This window comes from Thalassophryne amazonica, chromosome 15 (genome assembly GCF_902500255.1).
Source record: "Thalassophryne amazonica chromosome 15, fThaAma1.1, whole genome shotgun sequence".
Classification (NCBI taxonomy): Eukaryota; Metazoa; Chordata; class Actinopteri; order Batrachoidiformes; family Batrachoididae; genus Thalassophryne; species Thalassophryne amazonica.
In genome coordinates, this window is record NC_047117.1 from 13,016,101 (window position 1) to 13,028,828 (window position 12,728).

Sequence of the window (12,728 nt, forward strand, 5' to 3'; positions counted from 1 at the left end):
GTTTGGTGTGCTGCTTTTCTGGAAGTGGACAGGAGCAAATGCCCACATGGACTGACACTCACTTGGTTATTGAACTTAACTCTTGGAATGTGTTTGTATTTTCTCAGGGGGATCGGGGAAAGCCAGGCCCTGCAGGTCCTCCTGGAGAGCCAGGAGAAAAGGTGAGAGGACACCGTGGTGGGCAGTAGTTCCGTTTCTCCAACTTTCTGCATGTGGGATTTAATCATTGCGTTAATTTGGACAGGGCTCTGAGGGACCGCCTGGGCCGAGAGGACAACCGGGTGATGCTGTGAGTGTTTTTACACAACCACACACAATACACAACACGGTCCTTTACTACGTTTGCTGTGATGATTTGACTTTGTTGTTGCGGGAGAAATGCTTGTTTTTACATGCCTCAGATTTCCAAGCAGTTCACTTGTCGTCAAGCCAGGTCTGGGAACATGCGCTGGTACCTTGAAGCCAACACTTTACAGAGCTGCCTTGGCTGCTGGATGGCAACCATCCAGGCAGACAACAAGTCAAATGCAACAAACTCCATGCTGCCTCAGAAACATGTTTGTGTTTGATGTATTCTCGTGGTGCATTTTGTAGGATATGACATGAAATGTGCATGTTTCATGCACAATTCACACTCTCATGTTCAGAAATATGCGTTTGCATTTTGATTAAAGTTCAGGTTAGAATAACAGTAATAAAAAGTAAAAGATGACTTTTTGTTTTTGCTCGGAAGATCTGCCATCTTGGTGTCTGTGATGTCATCACCAGTGGAAAATATGTGGGATATGTATGAAATCTGTACAAATTTTTGTGCACCGCTTTGTGTTTTACTATGAATTTTCTGTGAGAAAAAACTATTCTTTTTGTGGTTATTACACTTTTATCATGTGATTAGAACTCACAGCGTCCCTCAAATGTTCTGATCTGAGCCTTGCTGCAGCAAAAACAGCGATAACTCAAAGCTGGGTAGACTCAGTGTGTTTGAAGTTGGTCAGACTGCGGTTACTATGTGAAGCCATGAAGACCCCCTACGTGACACACATTCGGTACATGTTGCAGCTGCATCGGAATGAGCTCTGTGTTTTCATCAGTGCTGACGCAGTGGAGTGCCAAACAGGGCTGTGCTCAATTCAGAACTGAAGAGAAAATTACTTAAATTTCAACTAGCTCATTGCCCGTGGGGATCCACGGGCTGTAGATTGGGTAGTGTTCATAAAATAGGTGACATTTTTTCAATGGTGGTAATAAATTATGCAAAGTTTCCATTATGATTTGGAATAGCATGAGTCCAAAATGTAATTATCAATGCCCATTGTTCACTGTTGTTAGATAATATCCGTAATTTCTTCAAAAATATTAATCCTATCAATGTTCTGTTTTGGTGGAGTTCATCCTTGACCCAAAATACATAAGCATACCAAATGGCAAATGTCAGCTCTCCCCATTTAGTCCGTGTTTGAAGGTGGACGCATACACTTGGTTTTTAATATATAGATAAATTACCGCCCCCTGCTGGAATGGCGTGTGAGTCCAGAATATAGTTAACAATGTCCATTGTTCAGTAGTTTCTCCAAAAATATTAGTCGTGTCAATGTTCCATTTTGGCGGCATTCATCCTTGACCCAAAATACATAAACATACCAAACGGCAAATGTCAGCTCTCCCCAGTTTGTCCGTGATCAAAGCCATACACGCACACATGCATACATGTACACAGAGGCCACTTGGCTTTTAAGCTATAGATTCAACACCCTTCAGTTCTTGAATTTGAGTAGACTTTTGAAGTGTGGCAGTAAACAGGACACAGAATTAATTACAACTGTAAAATTCAGAATTTTTCACAGTTCTGATGCCAAAAGGTGTGCAGTGAAGTCATCCTACATCATTTGTGATTGAGATGCTGCTGTGTGAAATCTGCATCAGATCTTTTGATCTCCAGAATTTACTTGCATGAAATAGTGTATTGTAGTGGGGGGATAGAAACCCATCAGGATTGGGGTGAGGACTGAGGGGTTTCCTATTACAAAGCTGAATCTGCTGTCAATTCAATCACTGATTTGCTCATGCCGCCTGTTTTAATCTTCACTTCCTAGTTGACCTTTCATCCATTTGCCATTGTGGTTGCTTTGTTGCAATCTTGCAAAAATGCATCTTGCTCAATACATGTTCTCTCAATCTTGTGTGTATACTTTTTGCCTATAGCAGATGGTCACCCCACTGAGTTGGACCTGGTGGAGGTTTCTTCCTGTAATCAATAAAACATTGAAGGTGTTTTTGCTGAACGTGGTTGCTGATGTGATACTGTATAGGCAGACAATATTTGAGATTGGGAAACCTTATATTGTCCATGTTTTTGTGCTCTCTTTTCCACTTTGTCAGTCACACTGGTTCCTTCTCTTTTTCACACTAAATGCTCTTAATTCATTCTCAGTCCTGCTGTTTTGTCATTGCCGTTTGCTCAGGATCACTCCACCTCTCTGGTTGGGTTTCCCTGGTTTCTCTTTTGTCTGGACTGCAGGTTGTGAGGCGTGCAGATTGCAAATCTCAACAGTACTCGATTAGTACCTGAAATTCAAATTGATACCTTCAGCACAAACATGCATACACACTCAAGTTGCTTTTCCTCTGCCAGCACATTGCAATAATCTGTTATTAGATAGAAAACTGTGGTGCTGAAATGAACAGCCGTGTTTTTTCCCACTCAGAACAGATATCATACAGATCTGCTTGCATCATTTTACATAAGTTGAGTAAAGCTGAAGGCTTTCTGTATTTTTTTTTTTTTTTTTTTTTTTTTTTTTGCATTTAACAGAAGACTCTGTAGTTGCTGTTATAATAACCTTTTAAAGTTGTAATCTGGAGCAATCATCTTGTTTTGTGAGTGTCATATAATGCTGAAGTACATAAAATCTCTTTGTTACCTTCTCTCTTCATATGGATCTTTTTCATAATCTGGTTTTGTCACAAATATCCTTTGGAACATTTCAAATCTCTATGATCTGTCCTATTGTGTGTCCTTACTAAGACCGAATGCAACATTTGGTGAAAAAAAGGCTTCAGTGTGATGGAATGCTGGTATGTTTTATGTATATTTGTGATACGTTCTGCAGGGTTCCAGAGGTCATAATGGCCCCAGAGGTCGTCCTGGACCCTCAGGCCAGACTGTGAGTGTGAACTTTATACTCTCATGTCTTTTCATTCACACTTAGTCATCGGATCCACAGGCAAGTTTCACGTCATCGGTACCACATACGGTGATAAAAGAGCACTTAAGTCCAGTCTTGGTAAATCCTGGCCTCCAGTGTGGCAGCTATTGCTTCATAGGGGTCAGGTAAGAATTGCAGAGGGTTCTAAAGTGTGTCATTATTCCACCTTAGGCAGTACAGAAAATGTGCCATTAAGGAACTTAACTCTTAACCATTACACTATAAATATGGGCAATAAAAAGGAATATCCTGTACTTGTACAATAATATCCCAATATGTACAGTTTACGTCAGAGTATACTTGTACCCCATTGTGTTCAAACCCTTTTTTTTCTTTTTGAGCTACCAGCTGATAGGTGCGGCACCCGTCGTAGACGTCATCGTCATCCGTTTATTGTGATATCTCAAAAACTGTCTAACTTTTTTTCTAATTTGGCAAGTGTGTAATATGGGTCATTGACATTGTTTCTGTCTAAAAATCATATTCGTAGACTCGTTTGTTTGGGAATGGCTGCCATTTTTATGCCAAAAATAGCCATTTTGAGCACTTAAAGGCAATTTTCTCAAAAACTGTCTTAAGCTTTTTTCTAATTTGTCAATGGCATAATACATATTTCATGACATATTTCACATAAAAAAATTATAGTCATAGATTCGTTCGTTTGGAATTTGCAGAGATTTTATGCCCAAAACAGCCAATTTGGGTATTTGGACCCAATTTTCTCAAAAACTGCCTGATAACTTTTGTTTTAATTTAACAAGGGCACAATATTGATCAGTGACATTGTTCCCATCCCATAATTATTTGCATAGATTTGTTTGGAAATGGTGGCCATTTTGTCTTTGGCTTTAATTGAGCCAGTAACCTGCAGGGTCCTTGGCACTCTAGTTGTACTTATTGTTGCTTTTTTTTATTATATTTATTTCTGAAGTTTTCTGTTGTTTTATGCATCACTGGAGACACTGAATTCCATTGTACAGCTGTGCAGTGACAATAAAAAACAATGAACAACTAAAGGGCACTCACAGAGTGCACGGCTGTGCTGGCGTATTAACGGTCAACCAGAATTAGGCCTACCCATCCGAGAGAAGAGGTCTAATCCCCACCCCAGCCGTAGGTCTTTGTGATATCCAAAAATGTCATAGTTTTTACAAAATTAACAACCGAACATGAAAGAACAATTTAAAAGCACATTCATAAAAGATGCATAAAATGTAAGCAAGAAAACAAAACACAATTAGTAGCAATGTGTCTGCCCATAATGAAATAGCCACAAAATGAAAAAAATGCAAAAAAATAGCAACAAAATGGAGACAAAGGTGCAGCGGTAAAGTTAGGTATAAGCATACTGAAGCCCCATTCTCACTTTCACAGATATGTTTCCCACAGTGGTTGCAGTCTATAAATGTAACAAACGAGTGTGTGAAGATCGTGGTTGCCCACATGTGATTGGACACGGGGTGTAATAATGTAATAATGTGATGTGTTTGTGTGTGTGTGGGGGGGGGGGGGGACAACCATAGCACAACAGTGTTACTTCTGGAAAACCTTCTAGGGATGTTATGTCACGTACCATCAAACTGTGGTTAATTCAAGGCATCACAAAAGGTCATGTTGGGGGGGGGTGGGGGGATACAAATTTCTCAACATGTTGAAAATTCAGCCACTGTTGAAATTAGACCATGGTACAAATCCTGACTATCCCATTTCACCACAAACACCCTCTAAGGCAGCCATTCCCAAATTCATGAACGACCCTGGCCCAATTTGAAGTCTGAACATCACCTGCGGCACACCCAGAACTTCGCTCAGCTTTGATTGACACATGAAACTAAGACGAAGTATTTCTGTATATATTGTGCTAAGATAGGTCAGATAAATGAAGTAAGTAAAGTAAGTCCTACCATAGGCCCAGTTGGTGTTGATCGCCAGATTCCGTAGCACGAAGTGAATGAGAGTCTACAACACCCACTGGATGGGATGCTACTTCGACACAGGTTATTTCCACAGTCGAGGTTGGTACCCATGGACTAGAGGTGGACGGATCAATCCTAATATCAATAATATTGATACCAACGCTGGTATTGATATTGAACGATCCTCGTGTAAAAAGATCGATACTCAAGCTTTTTTCTCTCCCGCATGCACTGACTGCTGCGCATGCAGATTCATCAAAGTCTACTCTCTGTCTGCAAGAGCAGCGCTGCGCTGTGTCACACAACACAGAGCAGTGCACCCTCCCCCCCTCTGGTCTTTTGTTGTTGCGCCGTCACAATTTTGTTGCGGTGTGTTAATTTTGTTGTATTGTGGTTTGTCAGCCTTCGACCTCAGCAGATTTTGTTTTAAGTTGTGTTGAGTGATATTTTCTTAAACAAAAATGTTGATTGTGATAATAAAGTATTTTGTTGTCACGTACAACGTTTGGTGAAATTCTATCCTAGGTCTTTTGGATCCTTTGGATCCATGAAGCTTAAATATGAAAAAGTATCGGTATCGATATCGGCGATACTGGGCCTGTATTTACTTGGTATCTGATCAATACCAAAATTCCCGGTATCGCCCACCTCTACCATGTACAGCTGGGTGGACCGAGATGATGTCGGTTGTGTCTTGTCCAAGGACACAGGCAGGTAGCACAAGCAGTCTAGGTTTACATCTGGGCTGCAGGCCAGGTCCTTATCCACTCAGCTACTTGCTCTACATAACAACTTGTAATTAAAATTGCACGGCTTTGTTTTGTTACTGTTATAATTTATTATTCTGATTACATTTTTAAAATAAAGTACCATCACAACCCAGCAGATGGCTGTGACACATTTGGAAATCACTGTTTTAAAGTTTTCTGAGGTAAGGATGAGATTTCAGACTGTGAGCTTCAAGCCACATTTTATTTTAGATTTAAATGTCTAAATTTATTTCATAAATTGATAACATGAAATAAAACGATAAAACGAGGAAAAAAAATCAAAGATAATCAAAATTCTGCCACAGTTGACTCGACTTGTCCCATCTCCAAACTGAATTTTACTGAAAACCAACCTGTGTTTGATGAGGTATCTTTCAGTGTTCAGCGAGGTACATCTCACAGCGTTTGTCTTCCAAACAGCATGAATTCAGCTGCGGTGCCGCAGCTGGATGCTGGCACACGATAACGCCTCGTCATAATGTTGTGGTTGTGTCTCACATGTTAACATGATGTCATGGTGTCCTGGCAGCCAGATACATCAGATCTCTGAACAACTTCCAGCACTTTCTTTGTCATTTTCATACATGCAATCACAGCGTTCTGCAAGTTATCGCTTGTTGTTTGCTGACACACAGAGGAAAACCTTTTGCTTTTCTTTGAACAACATTACAGTTGATGCACAGTTTCAAAGAACTTAATTAAATGCTGCAAAGTGCACGATCAGACCAAAACTAGTGGCAGCTGATTTATGCTTTTATTTACAGGAAGTTCAAGGTTTCATTAAAAAATAATGATAGTGTGCCCTCCTTATGGGTTTGGGACAATGGGGGAAAAATAAGACATAAAGAGATGATCTGACAGATTTTAGCACCCAGACATGCAGATTTATTCAAACAGTGTGGAGTTAACTGAATAAGTGTCCAAAACCATAAACATTCTCTCTTTGTTTTGTAATGAAAATCTCCTGTTTCCTAATTTAATCCATAAACCACAAGTCCAGTCAAAGACGGAGAACACCAGCTGTGGCACTTCCTGTGATCGTGTTCTTTTCTGTCCTCACAGGGAATCCGGGGAATTGACGGCGTTCAAGGTGCAAAAGGAAACACGGTAGGTGCATTTGAGGCACCAGACAACAGGTCGGAATTTATCAATATGACACCTCTGTGTGTTTCCGACAGGGTCCTCCAGGAGATGGTGGAGCGCTGGGACAGCAAGGCAACCCTGGAATTCCGGTACAAGCAGGTTCCAGCTGTGCACACCAGCAACACATGTCTATACATGAATTCAGTCAAATCATACTCATGTGTTCCTGCAGGGGTTTCCTGGTCCACAGGGACTAGTGGGGATGCCAGGAGACAAGGTGAGGAAATATTTCTGTTAATTTTCCACCTCTGATACCAGGTGTCCTTGTCTTTTAGATGTCTGATGTTCATCTTCTAGGGGCCTCAAGGGAAGAAGGGGATGCAGGGGTTACCTGGAAATGATGGACCCCCAGTAAGTGCATGCATGTTTGGTCACTTAAATATTTTTATCAATAAATAAGTATGTAAATAATAAAATAAAAAAATAGTTTTTTATGGCTGTTAGCATCATAAAAAGGTTTGTTTGATGTCACTTTGGCTTTTATCGTTTCCTTTTTGTATTCAGCTGTACATATTGGACCCATCACTGTGTAGTATTTCACTTAAAACATTCCAGATGTGCACTGATATGAGACATACATTGATTATTGATATTCCCTATTCTACAATTCTACATTCCAACATGCACTGAGGTAAATAAGATCCAATTTAATGTCATTAATTAATGATGTGTAAATTGACTGAAGCCCCAAAAGATCCTTTTGAAAATTATCAGAAAAATTACTGTCGTTTTTCAAAATTATCTTCATTTGGATTCACTTGTCTGCAGGGTCACCCCGGACGAGAAGGTACTCCAGGTGAAAAAGGACTGCCGGTAAGTCTGCTGTGTGCATGTCCTCTTAATGTTTGTCTACACACTGTGTGCATTTTGTGCTCTTATTCATCTGAACAAATTGTGGCTGTTTGTAGGGTCCTCCTGGAGTGCAGGGACCTGTTGGATACCCCGGACAACGCGGCGTTAAGGTAAAAAATGTCCATGGTGTTGTGAAAAATCTTCCATATACTTTTGATGACTGCATGACATGTGTCCTGCCCGCCCCCACCCAAAAAAATTCATGCATCGTGCACACCTATTCGTCTACGCCTGCTTCTGCAGACATAATGCTACATCTCAGCAACTTCTGGTCATGCAATAATTGATTTTGGTGTCAAGGTATTTGCAAGAGATGTTTTTTCTATAAACCCTAATGGAGTCTTGGTCATTAACCGAAGAGTTTGTTTATTGTTTGTTTATTATTTATTTGGATCCCCATTAGCTGAAGCAAAGCTGCAGCTACTCTTCCTGGGGTCCACACAAGTCAACAAACACAAAATACAATAATCAAAAATGCATTCAAAAATGCAATTAAAAACCATGTACCATGGTGATGCACAAATAAAATTCACATACTGCTCTGACTGCAGTCGTCACTGAGATCAGAGTTTGGCCTTAAGGACTTGTTCAGAATGGAAATAAATTTGATTGTGTATATCTGATATTAATCTAATCCTGTCTGAATCTCATCAATTTTTTCCCAAAACTGTTTCAAGTCTCATTCTTGCGTGTTTTTAAATGTGATTCAAATCACATTTCTGTTCTCTTTTGGTCTGATCAGATTCCGGGTATGTTTTTGGCACGTCTAAGACCTCACACCATACAATGCGTTGGAAACACATCTCTCTCTCAAACACACACACACACACACACACACAGTCTTGCACATTTGTGTATTTACACCAAGCAAGGGTTCAGCTGCTGCTCAGACTGAAAAAGCCAGTTTCTATGATTTTCTGTCTTTGGACACGCCTCTTACAGTACACATTCACTTTGGGCTTTTTTGTGTGGGTGTATTTTGTGCACTTGTTTTTTCATATCTCTATTAGATGATCCAGCCATCACACAACAGCACACCTCATGTTGAGCATTTTATAATATATAAACTCACACTCACTCATCTTTAACTGCTTACTCCAAATAAGGTTCACGGGGGAGCTGGAGCCTATCCCAGTAGTCATAGGGCGTGAGGTGGGGTACACCCTGGAGAGAACGCCAGTCTGTCACAGAGTCACATATAGACAGATGAACACATTCACATCTGCAACCACGCCTACGGACAATTTAAAGTTTCCAATCCACCTAACCTGCCTGTTTTTGGATGTGGTAGGCCGGAGCACCCGAAAGGAACCCACACAAACGTGGGGAGAACATGCAAACGCCACACAGAAAGGCCACTGGTGGGAATTGATCCCATGACCTTCAGCAAGAAGGCTGTGGGATTGCTTCCCGCCCTTTCTGTATGGAGTTTGCATGTTCTCCCTGTGTTTGTGTGGTTTCCTCCAGGTGCTCCGGCTTCCTCTGACAATCAAAACATGCATTTTTATGAATGTGTATGAATGAGGTGGTGGTCGTGGTGCAGATTGGTAGCCACTCTTCCGTCAGTCTGCCCCAGGGCAGCTGTGGCTACTCTAGTACACTGTTAAACCGAACACTTCATTTTAACACAATAATTAAGTTAATGTAACTCAGGCTTTGAAAAAAGTTATAGTCACTCATTTCCATTAATTAAACTAACTCAAAAATGAATTGTTGTCATAACAACTCAGTTCCTTTAAGTGCATTTAAAATTTTGGGGCATTTAAGTGGCCAGCAGGTGTCGCTGTGCATATGTCGTTAGTAAACCTCTCTCCCAACAGCTCAAAAGAATTCTCTGATCACAAGGCCAGAACCCTGGGTTTAGCCTTCTGGTTAGAGTCTGACTTCCATGCGGGAGATCGTGAGTTCGCGTCCTGAGGGGAGCGAATGGGCGGAGTCATAACAACACAACACAGAGTCAACAAGTAAACCAAAGAATGCATCAAAAAATCTAATCCAAAATGTAATGCAATTTTTTAGGCAGAAATTTGTTACTTTTTTTTTATTGAAAAACAGTAACTAGATTTACATAAGTTTAATTAACTACAAAATTGTTAAGTTACTAAAACTTTAACAATTAAATTTTTGAAAATGATTTTATTTAAGTTGGCAAACTCAAATGGTTTAAGGCAATCAGTTTCCTCAAATGGTTTGAGTTCAACTAACTCATTGAGTTTTACAGTGTAGCTTACTACCACCAATGTGTGAAATGTGTGAGTGAATGGATAATAATGCAACTTATAAATGCTTTGGGTGTCTTAGCAATAATAAGGCACTCCATAAATCCAAGTCATGAGTATTATTATTATTATTATTATTTTTCTTGTTGTGAGGCAACAGTGCTAACCACTAAGCAACTGTGCCTCCCATAATATATAAACTTAAAAATCTAATATATTATCCCATATCCGTACTGGTTACCATGACAATCAGTCCGCAACGCGTTATTTTCTTTACTAACCAAGAAGCTAAATATCCGATTAAAAAAACACATATAAACTCACCATAACCTTTTATTATTTATGTAATCCATAACTTGAGTCAAAGAGTGCTGTGTGGTTAATTGCAGCATTTAGAAAAGTTAACAGCATGTGACACTCGACAGCAGTCATGTAACTATTTCCATGAGTGTGATGAGTGTCATTGCTATAGTAACCAATGCGGATAAGAAGTCAAATGAGGACTGCTGCACTGATGCATGCATCGGATCTGGTCACTTGCTATATACAGTGTGGACAGTCAGTCAGTGAGATCAGATTTGAATCAGATATGCAATAAATCTGATTTTAACAAATGGTTTGAACAAAGCATTAAGTTGCTCAAGTCCTGAATATGATTCCAAATGCCTGCTTTTGACCTTTAACCTTGCTGAAACTGGCCATAGCTGCATCTTGATTACAACTAACATGGATCCATTAAAAAAAAATGCAACTTTATGGCAACAGTATTTTGCCTTTTTTCACAGTGTATAGGGTGATTTCTTTTTTTTGTAGATTTACGGTTTGCTTTGGTTTTGCTTCTGGCCTGACAGGGAGCAGATGGAATCAGAGGAATGAAGGGGAGCAAAGGAGAGAAGGTGAAAGAGAGACGAAGACAGTGGGGTGAAGCAGGTCTTCTGCACATCATCAATGTTTTTGTTCTGTGTTTCCTGGATTGTGCTTGTTCTCTCTTTGCAGGGGGAGGATGGTTTGATGGGTGCCAAGGGGGAGATGGGAGCAAAGGGGGACAATGGAGACAATGGCCCTCCAGGTATTAGAGGAGAAGATGGGCCTGAGGGTCCTAAAGGCCAGATGGGGCCTCAAGGAGAGTCTGGACCCATTGGCATTCCTGGAGAGAAGGTAGAGCTCAGAGGAATGAAGAAGTGAAATCACAAAGCTGAACACAAATCAACACTTTTAGAGTCTCTCACTTGGTTTTCAGGGCAAACTAGGAGTTCCTGGACTACCAGGATATCCAGGTCGACAGGGGCCGAAGGTAAAACAAATGAATGTACACAAGTCTCAGTAATGACATTAATACCTAATGACTGCTTATGTCCATCTCCTCTCAGGGCTCTGAGGGTTTTCTTGGTGGACTTGGACCTGCAGGCGAGAAAGGGAAGAAAGTGAGTGACCGTGGGCGTAACTATGGACAACAGCATGTTAAACACTCTGTGCATGAATATCAGACATTTCCAGTGTTGTAAATTCACTGTTTTGTTTCACCCTTAAACAGGGCCCTGCAGGGCAGGCAGGAAGCGGAGGCCAGAGAGGTCCAAATGTGAGTACCGTTTCTGAAAATACCCCCTCCTTCACCAGGCAGGGAACCACACTGTCAGATATTAAGGAAACCTCTGTGCTAAATTATTCTTTGATTGCAGTCATGTTGAGTTTACAACTCTATAATTCCCCAGAATGCACTGGAAAAATGAGAGTAACACTTCATGGCTGGTTGCAGCTGAGCCTTCAAAAGAGAGAAAAGGTGCTACAAGCAGGCCGTCCCAGCCGACGTGCACCGACGATTACTCAAAAATAATAAATGCTGTCATCTTATAATGCAACTTAAAAAAAAATCGCATAATGAGGATGAACTGATTAGTTCATTGTGAACTTTACAAGATTAAACCTAAAGGTAACTTTGTCATACCTATGTAATACTCTGTGGAGAGGTATGCCACCTGCTGGATGGATTGTAGAACATTTTGGAGCAGCTGTGGTTCAATTTCCAAGTAGTTTGGCTGCCACCTGCTGAACACTGCTTGATGTTTACTTGTTGGCGCGTGCTGCCTACGAATGCCCACCTTCACGTCAGCGCCAGCGAACAACTTTTGCTAGCAACCACAGAGAAAATCATGATACAGATGTGGGCAAATGTGGGATAAAACACATAGCATTATTATATGGCTGCGACACTACGCACACTCTGATTGGCTGATTAGCGGTTGGATATTTTCCAATATCGACAATCGGTCCACAACGTGTTATTTTCTTTACTAACCAAGAAGCTAAAAACACGATTAGAAAAACGAAGTTGGACATGAAGGTACTCCATAAATATCTAAACAGCATCTGAAAAAACACACAGATTGAAAGCTTATCAGCTAACGACCGGACTATCAGACCTCGATGTTTTTTGCATGGACCTCGCTAAAGGCTCGGTCCATACTGACAACACGTTGGTCTGATATTTCCCTGTTTAGACCTCGCACTTGGTTAATAATCCTTTATTATCACATATTACAAGAAAAATCTGCTCCATGAGATTCAAGAAAAAATATGGATCATAAATCATACACTTTTCATATCAATTTTACTGCCCTGGAA

At 40.5% G+C, this 12,728-nt stretch overlaps 1 protein-coding gene across 1 annotated transcript in view; it reads left to right on the plus strand.

Moving 5' to 3' along the window:
• The window catches only part of LOC117526469 (collagen alpha-1(XI) chain-like), a 108,592-nt gene that overhangs the window by 69,549 nt on the left and 26,315 nt on the right, over positions 1-12,728 (plus strand). The window contains exons 19-32 of the mRNA XM_034188540.1: positions 108-161; positions 245-289; positions 3,111-3,164; positions 6,955-6,999; positions 7,071-7,124; positions 7,208-7,252; positions 7,333-7,386; positions 7,804-7,848; positions 7,944-7,997; positions 10,958-11,002; positions 11,103-11,264; positions 11,347-11,400; positions 11,477-11,530; positions 11,641-11,685. Coding sequence (XP_034044431.1) covers positions 108-161; positions 245-289; positions 3,111-3,164; positions 6,955-6,999; positions 7,071-7,124; positions 7,208-7,252; positions 7,333-7,386; positions 7,804-7,848; positions 7,944-7,997; positions 10,958-11,002; positions 11,103-11,264; positions 11,347-11,400; positions 11,477-11,530; positions 11,641-11,685 — 810 coding nt within the window. The remainder of the gene's footprint in view (positions 1-107; positions 162-244; positions 290-3,110; positions 3,165-6,954; positions 7,000-7,070; positions 7,125-7,207; positions 7,253-7,332; positions 7,387-7,803; positions 7,849-7,943; positions 7,998-10,957; positions 11,003-11,102; positions 11,265-11,346; positions 11,401-11,476; positions 11,531-11,640; positions 11,686-12,728) is intronic.